The sequence below is a fragment of the Wasmannia auropunctata genome, unplaced genomic scaffold (assembly GCF_000956235.1).
Source record: "Wasmannia auropunctata unplaced genomic scaffold, wasmannia.A_1.0 LD336076.1, whole genome shotgun sequence".
Classification (NCBI taxonomy): domain Eukaryota; kingdom Metazoa; phylum Arthropoda; class Insecta; order Hymenoptera; family Formicidae; genus Wasmannia; species Wasmannia auropunctata.
Genome location: NW_012026814.1, coordinates 2,306,219 through 2,326,536, shown reverse-complemented (window position 1 = coordinate 2,326,536; position 20,318 = coordinate 2,306,219). Strand labels below are relative to the sequence as shown.

At 43.1% G+C, this 20,318-nt stretch overlaps 1 protein-coding gene and 1 long non-coding RNA gene across 2 annotated transcripts in view; one reads left to right on the top strand and one right to left on the bottom strand.

The window, feature by feature from the left end:
- LOC105449273 (protein grainyhead) overlaps window positions 1–20,318 on the top strand; it is a 104,158-nt gene that overhangs the window by 55,898 nt on the left and 27,942 nt on the right. Inside the window, exon 4 of the mRNA XM_011688391.1 lies at window positions 19,468–19,908. Within this exon, the coding sequence (XP_011686693.1) occupies window positions 19,468–19,908 (441 nt within the window). The remainder of the gene's footprint in view (window positions 1–19,467; window positions 19,909–20,318) is intronic.
- Window positions 10,833–12,202, bottom strand: LOC105449272. The gene is made up of 2 exons (XR_974324.1): window positions 11,951–12,202; window positions 10,833–11,606 (listed from the first exon to the last, which is right to left on the bottom strand). It is a non-coding gene; the product is annotated as an uncharacterized LOC105449272 (long non-coding RNA).

The following is a 20,318-nucleotide window of genomic DNA, read 5'->3' as shown; positions in this document are numbered from 1 at the left end:
CACACAGCGGACCGAGGGTAAGCCACGAAAGTTTCATACAGCAGTTTCGCAGACAATATATCTGAGCGTTAAATCATAATTTATATTAGTATTAAACAGTAATATCCTCCTATGACATCGCGCCGGTAATATCGCGCGGGATGATCTCAAGTGACGTCTACGATATTTTCTACTGTATCGTACGTCGCGCGGATTGGACAAGGGAAATAGACACGTCCGATTCGACGCGTCGAGCATCGGACGCCTCTCGACACGGCGGTTTTACGAGCGAGTTATATCGGCCGGCACGTAATTCCACCGTCGACCGGACAAAATCGAGCGTGGCCAGAAATCAACGTCCCCGCACCAGCGGCGTTCCATATGCGCGACGCGCTATACTGACGCTGTCACGGTAATTACCTCTTGTCTCTTCTTGCCGTGCGCACACGGTTGCCTAGGAAATTGCGTTAATACCATCGCTCATCCTTCCCCCTATCTTACGCCATTCGCCTTACGTGTTCGCGTCTTTTCCCGCTCTCGACTCCCTTCCTCGTGCGCGCCCCGTACGCGTCTTTCATCCACAACGAGTAATCGCGCTACCTTTAGCTACACCTTGTCTTACGACGGCGCGAGTTTCTCGCGGTTATCACATCCCGGCGTGGAAAAAGATGGGCGCGGAAGGTGTGGAAGAGACGGGATGAAGGATAAACGCGCGGTGGAGAAAGGGACCGTTAGATGGACGAAGAGATATGGGCGGGAAACGGCAGAAATTGATATTTTTCCCCCGTACGAGGGGAAAAAAAACCGCCTTTAACGAGGAATGATTTGTCGGGACGTTTTGAATGATCACAGGCGCTACGCGTGGCTGATAGCCATGATATATAACCATCGTCGTGTTTTATGTACGCACCAATCGCCAGGATAAACGGTCGTTTAGAAAATTTTGCGTATCTTTCTAATACCGGGTAATATATAGCGAGAAAAAGTACTGCTTTGCTCTTCAATTTGCTCGCGACATTTGAAGATAAAAATTATTAAGAATTATGCGCAAACGAAAAATAAATTTCTTCTTCTCGGAAAGGAATTCTCCTTGGAATGCGATAAAAATGAGTCTCATCGCGTACACATCGATATCATACCTTTGAAATTTATTAGAATAATATTTGCTTTCATAATTTTGAAATTTACTAGAAGAAAATCGTGTTGCCGTTCAGAATCGCTGCAAGATTTTACTTCCCAGTATGTCGTAAAAATTCATGTGGTTAGATATATCATAAAAAGTCCGATTACTCCTTCGAACATCTCAGACCTTCCCGGCGGTAATCCTGCAATAAAACTCCCTCTCGTCGCGGGATTTCCTCGCGGCAATCTGCGTTTCCGCCGGTGGACCGCTCGACAAAGCGGTAGGTATCATCGCGTAGATATCGACGAAATGATAATAGGGAAGGCTAGGAAAGCCGAGAGAGAGATACCGCGCGAACACGCGTGCACAAATCGGCGCGGTGAGCCAAGGGACCGTTATAGCTAGTCGACCGCATACGGTGAAGAAACGGCACAAATTGATATTTTTTCCCGTAATAAAAAGTCCGCGTTAACGAGGAATGATTTGTCGAGTTGCCGGCGTGGTAGTGACGTAGCCGGCGGCTAGACGCGAGAATTATGACTGCGTAACGTATGCGAGCCTGGTTATACGAGCGACGCAATCCTCCCCTGCTTCCCGTGGAAGTTCCCGGCTTGTGTCCTCGCCTCGTTCGCGCAGCGCGTTTTTCGCGTCAGCCCCTTTGGGCTAGGATTGCCGACGGTTCGGCTGGAATAAGCTAGCTCCGATTTGTCATCGCTATATCTAGGCTTCGATGCACAATCGAACGACAATTAAGATCCATGGTACTCTTAAGCCGTTCCAGTATCATTTCCTTTCGATGGTAATAATTCGGACGAGAGGTATCGTTTTATTTTACGAAACTTTTTGTTTCAAATATTTGGAAATCCGAGTCTCAAGTGTAAGCGTTTGTTAAGATAAGAGTGATCTTTTTCTTTAAAAAAAACAAGACTTCGCCATCTATTTATGTTCCCTTAAAGAAACGGGTGCGAGAGATCGACGGCACCGTCGCGCAATGATGTATCGGCCGTGGAATCGAGCTAATGGAAGGTCGCTACAGGGAGATTAGTTAACGGGCCGTATGGTTGTGTATTCGGCATTATAATGCTTCGCTGAACTGGTTTCCGAGGGCCGCAGCCGGTCCAGGTTCCGATCAGGAGGTAGGAATATCCTGACTGGAATCCGGAGCATGTGCGACGTCTTGAAGGATCGGATTCGATCCTTCGAAACGGATATAATGTTACACGCCGTGGAAATCGACCGATAAGAGAATTCGTTTAAATTACGTCACTGCGAATTGATTTGTGAAATTTTAATTCCTGCATCTCATAGGCACAAAATCCATCAAATTGTAAAATAAATTCAAGCGCATTGTACATTTATAAAGATAAACATAATAATACTCGTGAAATTGATGTATAATAAAATGTTTACTTTATATAATATTTAATACAATACAATTTTGTCATATTATTAGAGTAATTTAATTGTAATGTCAAAATGTTGCAAAAAAGAAAACGGTTTTAATAAAACGTATTCTAATAAATGTGTTCTTTTTTAATACATTTACATCAACTTCATATATTTTAATGCTATACATATTGTATAAATTTTGCTTGTTATTTGAGACTTGGCTGATATTTTCTAGCGAATAAACCCTGAAATAATTTATACATCGCACGCGTTTATATTTTGCAGGAGATACATAATGAGTATAACGATTCGCGCGAGTTTCTCTTGCGGTGCACGTGGGCGGTCGCAGATAATAATACCGCCGAAAAATGAAAACGACCGTCACGAGCGGAATAAATCTATCTTAAGAGAGACGAGCACAGAAAATTACAGACCGTCGCGAGACATTACGACTGTGGCCCCGATATGAGGCGGATAATTTTCGGATATCTGAAGTTACGTTTTTCGGTGCAGGGCGTATCGCGAAACAAATTGACTGACACTGGCCCATTAAGAGCGCCGCGCGAAAACGTTTCAATCTGACAGGCTGACTTTCGATAACGATAGCCCATCGGTGCCGACCCACGAATTACGAGAGAGTGCCTTCCCTCTCGATCTCTCGCGCCCCCCCGCGCGCATATCGTATACGATACGGTACCGATAATTATTTCACTCCGTGCGTTACCGTTTTCGACGAAAGTTAACGAGCCTAACGACCTTCGCTCAGAGGCGCTCGCGAGATTGTTCTCTCCCGATGTATTTTACGATACCCTCTCGTGTACGCCACGCTCTTGTACGCGCGATTAAAGGCACTGTACGCACATACGTAATGCGCGACGTGATAAGTGGCGAGTACCTTCCGTTAACGATCGGGCAATTTTGCAACATCCTGCCGGGCGACGGCGCGGCGACGAGATAGTCGCGCCCTCGCAAGTCATAAATCGGGAGAACTCTCCCACTCGCCCCTCCCGTATGGGGCGAAAAAGGCGCGGATTCGGGTCATCGTAATCGTCCGGTAATCGCACTGTGCACGTACGATTCGAGAGATCGACGTAATTCGGTAATAAGTCGCGCGCGGCTAGGTACTGACGCTTCACGTGCGCGAACATTTGTCAAGCGCAGCTGCAGCTGCGACCTATTACGCAAAAACGGCGACACGACTGACCACTGCACGGTTGAGATAAATCTACAAGGCGAAAACGAATAGCATCTACGAACTTTCAAGAATGGCGCGGATAATGGTTTTGAGATAGAAACACTTTGTACTTATACTTTTTTTTCGGCGGCAAATACTTTTTATAAAATGCAATGAATGTAGCGTAGCAATTTTGCAAGCTCGAATCAAACTTTTTCAAGTTTCTGAGTTATTTGACGTTTCCAACTTATATATCGGCGGTACTGAAACGTTCACCCGAGTTGTTCAGGAAGCGCGCCGGTGAAGATTGTACGGTAATTGCGATTGTGCGGTCCGCCGATTTCTGCGGCTTGAACTTTCCTCCGGTGGTGAGGATGGGATATAGCCATATTACATAATAATCTCAAGCATGCATCAAACGATTGACTTTTGCCACGGTGACGACGACGACGACGACGACGATGGCGACGATCCTGCACGTGTCTACGTTTCGCGTCCGGCTATTTCCATCGTGCCGCGCAAATGAAACCATTAAGGTTTTCGCCGACGTGTATTCGAAGACGCTTAAAGCGTAATATATTCGCCAGTAAATTTCATCGTGGTGCTAAACGGGCTAATTATCGATAAACCGTGCAATTAACGATCCTGCTTTTCCAAAGCGGTCGCGATATCGCTCTACGAGAAATATGCCGAACGAAATGTACCGACGTAGGTCGAAATGGTGAAAATGAGAGGCGGATTTATATAGAAAATAACTGCTACCAATTGTCTAGGATCTATGTAAAACGATAACAGTGTAGAGTATTTTATCTAAAAAAATATATATAATTATATGTATAATTATATGTATTATATATATAATTATATGTTTGATAAGATATTTTGTGGTTGAGTATATATGTTAATGTCTAAATAAAAGATAAGATAATGATATTATATTCAATTATGAATGTCATTAAAATATAATAATTATATAACGCAATACAAATTAATAATAAAATAAAATAAAAATTTTTCTATTTCTTTATCATTATATTGTTTTATAAAAAAGTTTTTCTATTTCTTTATCATTATATTGTTTTATCATATGTAGATGTTATAGACATATTTCAATCAGTCGGACATTTAAATGAACTTTTATATTTTTTTTTATCCAAGAGAATCCCGTGAAAAAAATTAAACGGGCCAGAACAAACAAAAATAGTTGTTTATTATAAGCGACAATCGATCGAAGGGCAAAGCTGTCACACATTTTATTCTAAACACATCTTAATGTATGCAAATTTTGTCGTGGCCTCGGAAATTCGACTCGGTGATATATATATATATATATATAAATGTCGCGAGGCGATCATTAAATTTTCGCGACGCAAGATATAAAACGGCCGTAAAACCGGGCAATCGTAAAAAGCTCGACGCAGTTTTGGGGCATCCGTCCGCCTCTATTAATTGGCTAGACGGATTTTAGCGCAGCGCAAATGCCAGAATAATATTCATCGCGACTCAATTCGATGCCGACGCGAATTCGAAATGCGCCTCGGGCGTTTAAAGACTCACGGTCGCGAGAGTCCGTTTCGACAATCGCTGTCGATGCAAGGAGAAAGGGGAGAGCGCGGTTTATTATTCACCTGTCAAATGCGTATTTCGGTTGCTGTTCGTTTGTCGGATGTTGCAATAACTGTCAGTCATTTATTCAGATACTATTCGAAATATCTAATACTTGCAATCGAGCACGCAGCATGTCATAGATCAGGACTCTGACAAACTGTGGTTGCGTACGGAGAGAGAGCGCTATTATAGTGCTATTTGTGTCATTCGATCCTTGCTTTACACCTAATGAACAATAAAGATAGAATTACACAAATAACACTAATAGCGTCTCTCTAAACACACCCTACGGCTCAAAAATCGCCACCTATTTTTACACGGCGCGCTTAATTAAGTTTGAATTAAACTACTAAAATTGATATGATTTAAAGTCATTTTAAAATTTTGTTTCATCACAACGCTAGAGCAATTGCAAGAACATTATATTTTAGTATAGTATCTACGGATTATCATAACATAACCTATCGAGATCCGTCACTACAATTTTCGACGGATCCAATTTTACAATGATAACGCCAGGTTTAAAAACGAGAATGATTTCCGAATCTCACATTTGATTTCCTAGATTCTCTATCTACTTACGTAAAACAATCGAATTTCGATCGAGCGATAACGCCGGACTCGGAAGATCGATCGCTCCATTTATCAGCTAGGTTAACTCCGTCCGGAAATCAGGTCCGACCTCCCAGGAACGTCTTCCGTCGGCCGACGGGTCTCGAGATACGGGAATCGGGTTTCGTAGCCGTGCGGGGGCCACGGTCGTTCATCGTGGAATCGCGCCCGATCGCGGCCTTGGCGATTCAATCCCGACGCGCACACCGCACCGTTTCACTACGGCGAGAATCCATTAACTACTCCGGTAACGCCGGCTTCACCGATTCACGGACACACGCGTACACGTATCTGCGACGCGTACTTAGCAGCGTATACTGAATTGAGACGCGCTTCTCTCACTCGGGCACACGGACGTACACGAAGACGCGAGATAAACAGATCGCTGCGATGTTAGTTAGGTTAGACGCGCGCCTCTCGCATACACACGAACGCGGGATAAACAGATCGCCTCATCGCGTGTTGATATCTGTATTTTCAACACACGGGCGAACGGATCGCGGCATTGTATGTACCGATGTTACCATCGGTAGGCGTACATGTGTGTGTGCGCGCGCGCAATGGCGACCGATCGTAGACGGAGCAGCCACCGCTACGACGAGTAAACATGCGCTACGTGTACATACATACATACATACATATATACGAACGTAGCGGGCGCGGTGCCTATAATGGACATGTAAGCGGCGAAGCAGGTTCCATTCATTCATGTTCGGAGCGCACTAGTGGCCTACCCGCTTACAATTTCCCATTTACCACTTGCCCATCCTCTCTGGGCTGCCGCACGTGGCTGCCGCCCGTCGCACCGTTTCTAATGCTCCGGTCGATCGTCGCAGGACTGATCATAAAAGACACCCGCGTGTTCTTCCCCGGAAAAGAGATAGAGAGTACTGATCAGTACGAAAAATCGCGACTAAAAAATGTACTATATATTTTCGTAAATACTCCAATTACAGCAAAATAAAATTATTACAGTGTGTGAATTGAATTATTTAACGGAAAACTAGATATAGATTATTAATTTTAAATATAATATACAGAATGTGCGAATTGAATTATTTAGTAAAAACTGGCGATGCATCTTGAAAAAAAAAAAACGATAGAGCAGACTTGTACGTCGTTTAAAATATAACGCGCGTCTGAATATTAAAAAGACTCGAGAAATAATCTTTTTTCGGATTATGCATCAGCAAGCGAATTTCAAAACAGCCGTAGTTTCGACGTCGTATAGTTCTTTTTCTCGCCGAATAATCAGATTCTAAAGAATATTGTGAAAGAGTTTTATGTTTGGCGTCTGTCGTCATCGTTAAAAATTAACGTCTAAAAGCGATAGATAGACTATAGTGTATTCTGCGTATCCTAAAATATTACTGACGGCCATCCGTTTGTTTTTTGCTGCGCCACGAAAGAGCGTATGATTTTTACTTTTCTCGAATTGCGAAAAAAAAAGAAAAAAAAACGCGTGGGTATTCCTCACAATCTCTAATGCGAAATGTAAACTTTTCATCTGTCGCCGATATTTATTCTGATTAGACCGATTTGTATGCCTGGCATTGGCGGTTATATTATGCGCGTGACAATACAAAAGACAAGGTTTTCCCGCGGGAGAGACGATCGCGTTGATAAGGCAATCCGTGATCGTTAGGGCCCATCTGCGCGAGGTAAGATTAAAGACCTTCGTCAATAGTCGGACACGTACGAGATCTCTAATTTCGATATACCGCGCTCGCAAGTCTCTAGGCATTTGTCATCTCGACGAGAATGATGTAAAGATAATCCTCCCCGATGCAAGTGGCCGAGGCTGTTAGACTTGGAAATTGAAACACGGTCTGAATTGCGTAAGCGTTGCTTGAAAGAAAATAAAAACTGCAGAACGCGATTGCCTGCTGCGACAATCTGCGATAGCTATACATGCCACGTCCACAAGGAAAAACATATTAAGAAAAGCTCATATAGCGATTCTTTGATGAATGTACGCCTGCGAAAATTACCATATACGCATCATAGATTCGTACGTATAAACACAATTAAAAGAAATTTATATCTTCAACATCCTGTCTCGGGAGGGAACGTGTTTTAATGGTCGAGACGTCTGTTAAGTAACTTCAGCTTTCATCCTGACGTATGCAAATGCGCTCCAAATTGCATTCAAATTGAGTCGTCGGATCTTTAAAACCACCTGGCGACGTACATATATACATATGCAGAATATCTCAGATTCCCGCGCTTCCTTTCATATTTTGCGTACTTTTCGACCATTTAGATTCAACTTAGACTTGAGACTCTTTTTTTCTCATAATTTAACTTTTGTAAAAATTATAGAGAGAAAAAGAGATAGAGAGAAATATGTGTCAAGACGAGACGAGACATGTGGAATTAAAATTAAAAATTGGGAAATTAAAATCAAAGAATCTGAAACTTAATAACTCTTACGGAATACGGAAATTAAAGTTTCTTCAGATATCCGATCCTCTCTCGTCGAAGACTTTCTTTCGCGAAAATATCGCGAGCCGCTCGCGTTTATCTTAATGCAATTCCGGCCGGGAGAACCATATCGGTCCGCATTATCACGAAGGGGCGATTTTTTTTTGCGTGGCGGACTTCCTGAAACAGGAGATGCGCGCTTCTTGCATCGGGTATCGGCATTACGGCGCCGACAATACGCGCGCGCAGAAAGATGGGGGAAAAAAAAAACACGCGACGCAATGCACTTCGAGCGATCTTAAACGAACGGTCTCACGTATCGAATCACCTCGAGCATTGCTTCTCCGTGCCTATCCCCCGGGTTTTTCTTCTTTTTTTTTTGTTCTCTCGCCCGTCTTTCCATCGATCGCTACCACTGGGCGCAGTGCTTCTTTCCTGCCTGCCGAGCCCGCAGGATACGCGCGAGTCAGTTCATTGAATTATTTAATACGAAGCACAAGAGATACGCGGGCCGAAGCTGATGGATCGCCGTAAAGGTACGCACAATGGCCGAACGAATCGTGATTCAACGACCGCACTTACGACAGACAGACAGTTTTCTCGCTATTTTTGCGCCGACCGTGGCGAAGGGGCGCGATCATGGCTTGTAAGATCGAAAGCACTCTCCTCAATTTAGAATTAGCTTTCAGTCTAACGCTATACGTTCAAGTTTGCGACTTTTCTGATCCGAAGGTAAGAAAATAATTGCCTTATTTGTGAAGTAGAAGATGTCGGTAGAAATCCCTTTCTGCTTGCAAACCGATTTTATTAGCGTAATTAAAACGTCTGCTGACTTGCTGTAATAATTAAAACGTCAGACTTGCAGTAGTAATTATAATGATCATTTACGCGCGCGTATAACGATTTGTTTATATTTATTTATTTCAACGCGTTGCCAAGTCCGGCGGCGTTCGTCATTGTACACATGGAGACGCATAATTATACCGGTGATTATAAACGCGCAGCGAGCTTGCGTGTGCACCGACAAATATTACTGCAACTTAGCATAATTTATCAATATCAGTAAATCACTCGTGCTATTTATAAGCTATAACATAACCGATAAAAATAATATTACGGCGGTAGTTTCTCGGCTGTCTCGGAGACTACTTCGATCGTCCGTTTCCCAGGTTCACGAGCTCGCAGGAGACTCGATGTGCTAATTAGGGTCTACGTCGTGCCCAATTAATGCACGCTCTCTCGGTCTCGGGAATAATAACTTTTCACAACACGAGCGACTCTCCTCTCTGCCGTGCCACGGCGATGCTGCTACGTGTCTGCACGAGGCACGACAATGAGAGACAATGGGCGGCCTCTTGTTGATTGTACCATGGTTTTTCGCGGCGCATAGAAGTGCAGGGAGGTGTGAAAGAGGATAATAATATAGAGTTACTCTAGCCGCGGCGCGCGCGCTTTTACTCCGCGTCGCGGGGAATATTTCATATCGGATACGCTCTCCTCTTTGGCGTCCCTTCTCTCTCTCTCTCTCTCTCTCTCTCTCTCTTCCGCGTCTCACTCCTCTCTTCCCCTTTCCGCGCTCACCCTCTCTTCCGTCCTTCTTTCTCCTCGCGATCTCTGCGAGACCTTCCCCGCCTCTTTCTCGGTCCAGTGCCTCGCTGTTTTCGGTTCTGCGCGACGGGGCGTCCCATCCAGCGAGAAAGACTTGCCGGCATTATTCCCAAGTGGCGGGCACACTTTTGCACGCGCGAAAAGTCATCTCCGCGGGAGCCCTCGCAAGGGTCACGCGTCGTCGCATCGTCTTGTATCTTCTTCGTCACTTTCTCTCTTTCTCTCCTTCGACAAAGAGAAATACGAGAAGGAGATCCACTTCGCATGCAAGGACGGAAGACGCGTGACGAGATTCGGTTGCGACGAGATGTCGGAATTGCTCGCGGACAATAGCTTATTTTGTTGCACGACAGTTTTATTCTCTGGAAGAATACAGAGATCAAAATGCGATTGTCACGGCGATCACATATATTCTATTAATTCTGCTGCGTAATCTTCAACTGAATTAATCTGATATCTCCGTTTACAGCTACTATACGCGAAAAACTTGTCTTTAGGCAGTATTTCTTATCCGATAGCGAGAGAGAAATGATTGACAGATTTTTTCGCTTTTTCAAAAAGGAATTCAACATATATCATCTCAATACACGTATGCACGTGCGTACGTTTCAATTAAAATTGCAATTAATTAATGTTCTGATGTCTGCATCTATTGCTATTTTTAACGACGCGCCTCTCTTTCGCTCATCATACGCGGATATATTATACTTTACAACCGTGGATTTATTGTGGAGAAATTAAAAACTGAAGATTACAGATTCTTCTCATTCGCTATGTTCCTGATATTTTTCTCTCGCTTATTCCATAGCGCTTCACGTCTATAAATAGATATTTAAATTAACTTTGAGACAAGTCAGTCGTCATTCATCCGATTGAAGGCGAATCTGTCTTGCGACCTTTGAATTTTTTTCGCCACGCCACCACGCCGGCGAAAGGTCAGAGCCATCCCGATGGCAATAACGCCAATATGGAACGCCAGTCATTGCATTCGCGCAAATTGGAAGCATAACTAAAGCGCGCTGTTGTAAAAGTGACGATTAATTGATTTAATAATTAACGTATTAATGTGTATAATTTACCAATTTAAAATTAAATTTGAATAAAATTTTTTCAAGTTATAATTTAATATCTTTATCGCTTTGTAATCGTCGGACTTGCACAAGTAGATTAATTTTTTTTTTTAATTACTACAGTCTTCACGGCGTACCTCTGTATTTTCTGTTATACTATAATTTAAATTTATTTTCTCAGTTTTGCCGAGTCAAGGACCGATTATGCCGCAGTGCGTATGCGTATATCGACGAGCGCCGCGATTCGCGACGTAGGCAGCGATAACGGGCTATCTCATCGTTTCTTCCGCGGGCGCGCGCGTACGTAGGCAATGCTAATTGTTCTCGTCCTGTAGCCGGGTAATTTTAAAGCGATGTAGGAAGTCCAGGGCGCCGCTTATCCTATCGCCAACGGTCACGGTGGATAGGCACGCTCGTTCATTCGCTCGTAACCCTCTTTGGGATATTCCAGACGACGCGGCCCTCCCGAGGGGGTTTTGAAACCAGAGCCAGAGGAGATACGGGGTACATTGAAAGGACAGATAACGGCCCGGCATTATGCGCCTCTGCGCATTATCCAGCTCTGATAGCTCGAGCGAACGACTGAGCAAAAATTCCTGAAGTCCGTAACGGGAGCCGCCTAAAAAGATGTGGAGCGACTAATCGATTATGCAAAGTATAGTCGCCGTATCATCGACAAATCTTAATCTTTTTCTTATTCGTCGAATAAATCCTCTTCGATGTTTTTGCTTTTTAATTAAAATAGCGAGAAGAAGATATCTCACTGCATGGATTATTTATTCATTATGAGGTAAATTAGTAATAACGGCGAAACACTGGCGATAAAAAATTCAAATACTTGGTTCGCTATATTTGCGTGATATTTTTTTCGCGATTTAGGTATGCAAGAATATCGAATAAGCGTCGATATTTGGCGTTCTCTCGAGCGAAGTGATGCAGAAACTTAGTATTATATTGACTTACGTTCTTTTTTATAGTATCACCGACACTTTTTTACGTAAGAAGGGCTGCTGCTTAAGCTGCCTTCTTAATATTCGGTATTCAATCATCGCAGTTATCTTAACTGCGTATGGCGTTAAGGGGCACCCTATTTCGGGGCGACTGCAGCTGCATACCTGCCGCTCGATCTCGCGGCAATTTTGCATCCGAGCGTATCGCGTGCATGCGCGATGTCATCCACCGTGAGAGAATAACCTGTCGGACGCGCGGCGTTTTATCCGCGGAAAAACAAAAAACAAACACCGAGCCGGTGATTCGCGACGAAAAAAAGAACGAATCGGGGGGGATCTTCGATCCATCAAAGTCAGCCCGGGAAATGTCGCGTCGTCCCCTTCCTCTCTCTCGCTTCTGTCAGTTCCGATCCAGGGTTGCGGCCGGGCCGTACGATCGAATTTTTACAAGCGTGTCGAATGTCCTCGAAGAATATATTATCCATCTTAGAGGTTACTGTCAACCGTTGCTCATGTTATATTCGCATGATGTGTTGCATCGCCACTCTGATTTCGTCAATCCTGAATTAAGCCATCATTCTCTTTCTAGATTATAGTCTTATGTATTACTTGGCTTTAGCTTTAGCCTTAGTTAATCAAATATCTTTCCTTTAATTAATTATGATAAATCTTCAGAATATTAAATTATACAAGAAATATCTAAGTAGATGTTGTTTATCTTTCGGTACTAAATCAAAAATTATCATAGGTTTATGTAGGATAGAATTGCGAATTCTAACTCTATTCTTGTAAAATAAAAAAGGATTAGAAATGAAATGCATTTTTCGACATTCCTCATATAACTACATAAAATACAGATGGAAAATATTTAATTAATCAAAATTACTGCATATTAATATCGATGTAAATGTTTTAAAAAAATGCGAAGGCCCATACTCTGCATCCAAACAGACAAGAGATTTGACTTCGCGTGTCGCGCATGTATTATATAACCGCACCCGTACATTAAAAGTCGTCGTAGAGATATTTTGCTCTTTTTATTTTCATACCATTGGATAGTGTCGCCGCGGCTATCGCCGGAAATGACCGATTATTCGCGCAGACTCGCTAGAGTGAAGGAATAATGATTGCAGAGCAATACACGACAAAAGGACAACGTGGAATGTTCGAAAGTGCTGCTAGAACATGAGATTATCTTCTTGCCCGTAATATATGACTCCATAAAAGGATTGTTGCTTATTACTTAGCCGTGTAAACGCGGGTCTTGTTTTTCGAGCAAGCACGTTCTAATCTTTCGCAATTTTTTTTATTTTCTTGTTGCGAAAAATATATACCTTGAAAATCATTGGAAGAGATATAACGGAATTTAATTTATTTTCTTAAAGAAGATATCAGTTAATGTAATTAATTAACAAAAACCGCTTAATCGACATCCTCTATAGATGAACTTAATTTTATAATTGAGGATTTTGTCTCTTTTATGTTCATTTGTATTATACAGATCTCTATATAGATTAACTGTAATCTCTGTTTAACTTATTGTTCATCTTTTTCTCATACTTGGAATTAGAAAAAGATAAAGAGCAAGTTAAACTGAGATTAAAGTCAATCTACATTGGTAGAAATAGACATTAATGATGCTAAATCTCTCTTTAAGAAGATAATATTTGCTTGATATATAAACGTTGCGCTAATCATTTAATGAACCGAGAACGAATCCAGCGGATAAAAATTATTCAGTATCTCCTTCACTTTGATTGTCTCTCCTATCGGAGTTAAAAGACATTTTATGCAGGAAAGATAAGAATACACATGCATTGCCATACCTATGCAAATATCTAAGAACATTGTTCTTGGATATTTGCATTTCTAACTAACGCAATTGAATCTATCTGGCTGCTGCGTCTAAAAAAGGTTACGTGGAGCACTTAGCGCTGAAATATCGCACGCAGCAAAGTGTTCTGCCCTTTTACTTCTCTGCGTAGCTTAAAATGTCGCAATTGAGATCGCCATTCGTTACTTTAATCCACGGAATAACCGTGCGCCATAAAGTGCAAACCGCGCGCCATTGTGGAGCACCGGTTTACCTTCGATTCTCAAAAATTTTCCGAGAAATCGATTAACCGTCAGATTTATATAAGTTATTTTCATGACTAGAGAGACATAAATCTCATCGTGAACTTAGTATGCATACCGCGCGGCCACCGGTCGTAGTAAACGACGGGGACGTGTGATCGGACGAAGGTGATATTATAACTTCGATGCTTATCAAATTAGATGCGCCGGGAGTCCTAATATTTTTACAGAGATTCTGCCGCGCCCAAGGAATTTTCCATGGTCGCGTGAATCTCGCTGCGCGCGTGATATTTTAAGACATAATCGTAAGGAGCATTTGAAGCCGTTAACAGTGCTCGGCTCTGTCACATACGAGGCCTCTTAATTCAAGTAGAAACGCAAATATGGAAGTTAAAGATGAAAATATAATTTTATAAATATATTTTTGTTGATCTCGACATCGTTTTTCTTGCATCTAGATTGCGGCGAAAAATTTCACGACTTTTCACGGCTGATTGCGAACACGGTCGCGCTTTTGACGGACGCGCAATGATAAAGTACGACGCAGGCACAACTGGACTTTGTGTCATTCGGTCGCGGACGTGCGGACGAGCGGAGGCGGCTTTATTGAAATGCACCACGAGGGAGCACACGGGGTGGGTTCTCGGGTCGCGTGGACAACACTCCTGCGGAATATTAAGCGCATTGCCCTCCCTCTCCTTTCGCTCGTTCGCCACCAAGTCGCCTTTATCTCGGGCCCAAGTCTCGTGCATTCCACCTACCTGCAACCACTCGCGTATTGAGGTAGGTGCATGACGACCGCGTGCGAATCGTGCCGACGGGATCGTCCCGGCGGTGCACGCACCGTAACATATGCCGCGTCTGACGATCGCGAGACGCATGTCCGAGGGACGTATGCATAAAAAGAATCGGTACGTACGTTCGTATGTTTACGAGCGAACTATCTCCGAGCGAACACGATTGCCGCCATTCAAGACGGATGATCCTAATAACGGAGCGGATCGATCGGCCGAGACGCGGCTATTCAATTGGAAATCCTGACGCTTGTAGCGAATAACGGATTAATTTTTTTTTCTTAGAAGATACACGTGCAACAGGTACGCGAGCACCGCGCGGTATCATTGCGATCCGGAGAATACATGTTTACGTAGAGATATGTTAATATTGTTTCTTTGACAACTTTTTTTTCTTTTCTAAACAGCACAAGATTATAAAATATAATCACATAAATATAACCTGCAGGAGATAAAGTAATTTTATTTTTACGAAATATTTCAAATTTATTCAATTTATGTAATAAATATGTTTTTATTACTACAGCTTTGGTCATTTGATAATATGTGTCGCTTGGAATATCGAAAAAAAAGTTTACATTAAATAACACCGCGGCTATTTAAAAGAGGAATACTAATAAAATTCAGTCCCGTTGAGAGAAATGTCAATCCCTGATTTTGAGATTCCGACAGGAGATCAATGCGAGAGCTCAATGGATGTTATTCGCATAATATATATGCTTGTGTCTGGAACATTAAAATCTTTGGATGTATAAGTATTATCAGTCATCAGTGTTAGTGACCTCGGAGTGTCAAAAATTATGATAGATAGCCGGTATAATAGTAGTAAGACATGTGAACGGGCATACATTCCCAGGATTGTACTCGAAAAACATCGGCTGGCCTTTTCTGTCCGTTATATCAACCGATAGGAAGAAATCGATGTGATTTCCTCGAAGATAATACCTGTGTCTTTCACTCGTACGCCTCATTGCCGCAATAAAATTTTATCTGTGTAATGCAAACGAACCGTTGTAAAAGAGATTCCTCGCGTCGTCCCCTTGTGCCCCCCATCTATTCGCGGAATATAAATTATCGTCGATCTCTGAATATGCAGAATGCCTTAGAGCTATCACATATTTTAAGTAACTCCAACGAATCGGAGATTAGTTTTTTTTTTATCACTTTATTGCAAAAACATTCCATTTTTCGATTAATTAATTTAAATCAAATTAATTTAAGAAGTTTGCTTTATTTTCAGACATTTTGGACAGTTGATATTTGATAGGCCGCAACAAATTATAGTCTTTCACAACAGCTGCGACATAATTACACGAGTTCATTACGTTGTCGAAGATAAAACGACGTTCAAGATTATTCTTGAAATCATCGGCGTCGTCGAAATTACGCAATGCTTAAGATGCGACGGCGCGATATCCATCGGGACACAAACCTTAATTTCCAAGATATATCGTCGTCTAAACACGGACGTGTTCTCCACCGCGCTAACCGCGCCCGATACACCGGCAATTACTCATCCCGGCGGTTTTAATGAAATCGGCTATGATTTAACGTTATAGAAAAGTAGTATGCGCCGCACGAACGAGCGCGCGTACACGAGCTGAGAGGTGGACGGAAGGGGAGGAGACGTGACGTACGGGGACGAAATCAAAGCACACGCGAAAACCGGATGCGCAGGTGAAGTCTCCTGTAATAGGGGTACTCGCAATTTACATATGTATCCACCAGCCTAGCGTATATATGCGGAGCAGTTCTTAGAGCGTGTATCCCCGTACGAGACGTACGTTCTGTCTATCCCTCGCTCTTTTTTTTTCTTCTTCTTTCCCCCGTCTCCCTCTTTTCCGCCATTATGATTCTTCTTTCCTTTTTTTTAACCTTTTCCTCGTGTTACCCTAAGCCTAAGAAGTACACCGGTCACGTACGAGCGGCACGCAATGCGGTACGCGATACGTGCTCGCATTATTACGAAATTCGACCGTCGATACGCAAGCTCCTCTCGATTCGCTTTTAATGTCATGCGTGTAACTTCACTTTTTTTCGAGAGCAACGAGGAATGTAAGGGGGGAATGAAAGTTCTTGCGAGTCCCGCAAGATGAAATTATAGGGTCTACGGGGCATTATCATGTTGGATTCCCTCGAAATACCTTAATAAGGGAGCGATATTATGTCGAGTATTTTGTCCGATTATTCGCGGCATTATGTATACACGTCGATAATCAATTATGTCGTGTATTTTAAGTTATTATTAAAGTCTCATTTATCAGGCAGGAGAGAAATCCCTCAAGCAAGGGTATGATAGAAAGAAAGATTTATTTCAAATTTCAGGAATAAATAAACGCGGATAAGTACGCGCGCATACGTGACATTACTACGAGGTACAAAATTATGGTAAGAAATCGATGTCGTTACAGCTCCGGCAACAGTTCGAATTGAACGATACTAATGATCTCTGCACCCATTTGTGATAATTGGCGTAAGATTTTTTTTTGTTTGGTTCGTAATATATTAAAAATTAAACTCAGTGAAATTATAATGATTTCAATCTCTGCGCAGGAGACCAAAATTTATTGAAATCTACAACTCGAGGATATGTGATTATAATTAATTCTCCTATAAGATTGTAAGAATTTATTGCTGACGTCGAATTATAAAAATTTGGTCAAGTTGGCGATGAGAAATAGTTTCTCGAGAAAAATAGTTTCGCGCCGCACGTGATCAATGAATACTATTAATACAGCGGAGAGAAAATTCAAGTGAAACCATACGCAGGATGATAGCGAACAAGATGAAGATTGCACTGCAGGCAAGAAGAATAGCAATGTGCTCACGCGGCGCGGTATTTCATCGCCGTGAAATCTATGTTTGCATTTCGCCAGGAATGAAGTTTTCGCCCGGATGATCGCGCATAATTTCATTGTCTAGACGGTGCAGGTATGCTAGATGCAGAATCGCGGCTATCGGAATCGACTACCACATTCGTGCGCTCGAGATTTCTCCGCGCAAAAACTCATATATAGCACGTACGTCGGCGGTGCATTCAATGATCGGATCTCCGGTCCGTTCGTGCCTGTGCAAACAGCCGTCGAGGAAAATATTTGCACAGGATAACTCGGGTCCTCATTATCGGGGTGGCTGGTCCTTCTCTCTCAGGGACGGTTGTCCAGGTGCGCGAGGAGGAACGTAGAAGGAACACGTAGGTAAAACGAGGACGAGATAGAGGGAGAGGGAGAAAGATGGAGAAAGGAAGGATGGAAGGAGGGAGATTGATTCGACATGCATAAATTAGAGAGGATGAGCCTTTATTCCGCAGCGCGACTCACGGGATCGGGATCGGGATTGGAATTGGGATGCACGAGAGAGGAGTATAAATTGATGACTGCAGGCAACAGGCAGGGGTTTATAATAATTAATCTTCGTGCGTGTATACGTATTTACGATGTAAACCCTCCCCTCCCCCTCGTACTTCGTCGCCCGTCTCCTCGTCATCTGCTCCGACCCGGTGGCAATGCGCGAGATTTCTTTCTCCGCGATTAAGTTTATCCCTGTCGCGCGGAGACAGGTGATGCGCGTACTGCAAAAAAGGCAAGCGTCAAAATGTAGATTTCGAAATAAAAACCGTGCAATGAATAAAATTCTGTTGGCTTGCGGGTTTCAAAAAAGATACATCCGTACGCGTCCTGTTGGTGCATAAAGTAGAGATCGAGAATTTAAGAGAATTCTTATCTCCGGTTTAACTACATAAATATCCCGTGAAAAGTAGCTAAGTAGAAATCAGCCTAATTTGCAATATGACGCTTAAACTTTTTTCACTGAAATGTACGCTCAAGTGTGTCCCATACGCGCACTCTCATGAATCGTCGTCGATCCGCGTCCCCGCTATACAGCCGGAAGGCTGTTACTTCGGCGGAAAGTAACGACCGGTGACAAATATCGGTGGCTAAGCACGAAGTCGAAAGCGCGTATCTTTCTCTCTCTCTCTCTCTCTCTCTTTCCCCCTCGCGCACGATGCGATTAGGTATCGCGAGGTACACGACGGCGATAAATTACCGGCGCAACCATCCGCCGATGCGCGATGCACTTCCACCGTTGGTGGTCATTGCTAAATTGAGGAATCATCAGTGCGGCTTATGCGCCGCGATTATCGCTAATTGATAAATTCGATGGGTCCGTTGTAATTTATTACATTCTACCGGGCCCGGTTATTTCTAACTGTTATCCCGCGGCACATTCATTACCGCAGCCTTCGGGGGGGAAATCTTTTTTTATTTGTAATTTTTTTTTATGCGACATGCATCGCTGCCGTGTCGCCTGTGGTCGTCGTCAACAGCAGAAGAGAGAATTGGCTGCTCGAATGAACATTGTCGGTCATAGATACTGACGCTTCCTTTTCCTGATGAATCTACAGAACACGTCGCTAAGCGACATGAGAAGCACGATTCTTATATTTTTATTGAATAGATGGTTAACTATTGCTTTTACAGACTCGCGCTAATTACATTTTATATCCGCACTCAAACGCGGTAATATCGACAGACTTGTGAGTCATAATACGCATTTTTTCGTGGCAATCAAATATTCATGCAATTATGTTTGACTATCTGAAGCCGAGTACTTATAGTTTCGTAGTAATTAAAACGAATCGCTCTTCGCTTGATTACAGGCGACGCAGTCGCAGCGAGGAGGACACCAACGGTACCGTCGTCAGCGACGAAGCGCAGCAACAGCAACAGCAGCAGCAACAGAGCTACGTGTCCGGGCAGCGTGAGCCGGAAGAGGAGGAGGAATTGGGAGCGGAGGAGGCGGCGGCCCAGGCAGCGGCGCAGACCTTGCAGAGCGCCGAGGGCGCCGATCCGGAAGTTCACAAAAGGGTCGCCGCGGTGCAGGTGCAGGTTCAGGGTATGGAGGGTGACTGGCGCGCCTACTGCGAGCAGCATCCGCTCTCAGTAGCGACCGCGGCCATGCTAAACCTTCAACAGCAGCATCAGTCGGCGGTAGTTAATCACAGCGATGATCCCGCTGCGTCCTATGTCTACGAGTACTACAAACTACCCGAGAAGACAGCGGATGTCAAACTGCCGCCCACCCATGAACTCTGGTCCACGTAAGTATTGATTTTGTTACATTGTTAAATTTGCGATATGACAAAATTATAACCCGAAAGAGACGATGTAGGATTTTTAAGGATTTTCAGCGACCGAAATTCAGCTGCTAAAATTGTACATCTTTGTTTCACGTTGTCTATGGTATTCAATGTATGCATTGGTATCTTTAAATTTTTGTTAATTTCTCGTAACGAAAAACCTTTTTATTTATTATAATATCAAATGTTATAATGTTGAAGTAAAATTTCAAAATGTGAATTTTATCTCCGATAAAATCAGCTAGAGACACCGGCCGCTATTATGCACGCTTTATACAACCTTTACTCGCTGCTTTAAAGTTTCGCGGGTACCTCGCTATCTCGCTATTTCAGATTCTCATCCGCGCGTATAAGCTTTGTAATCATACGCG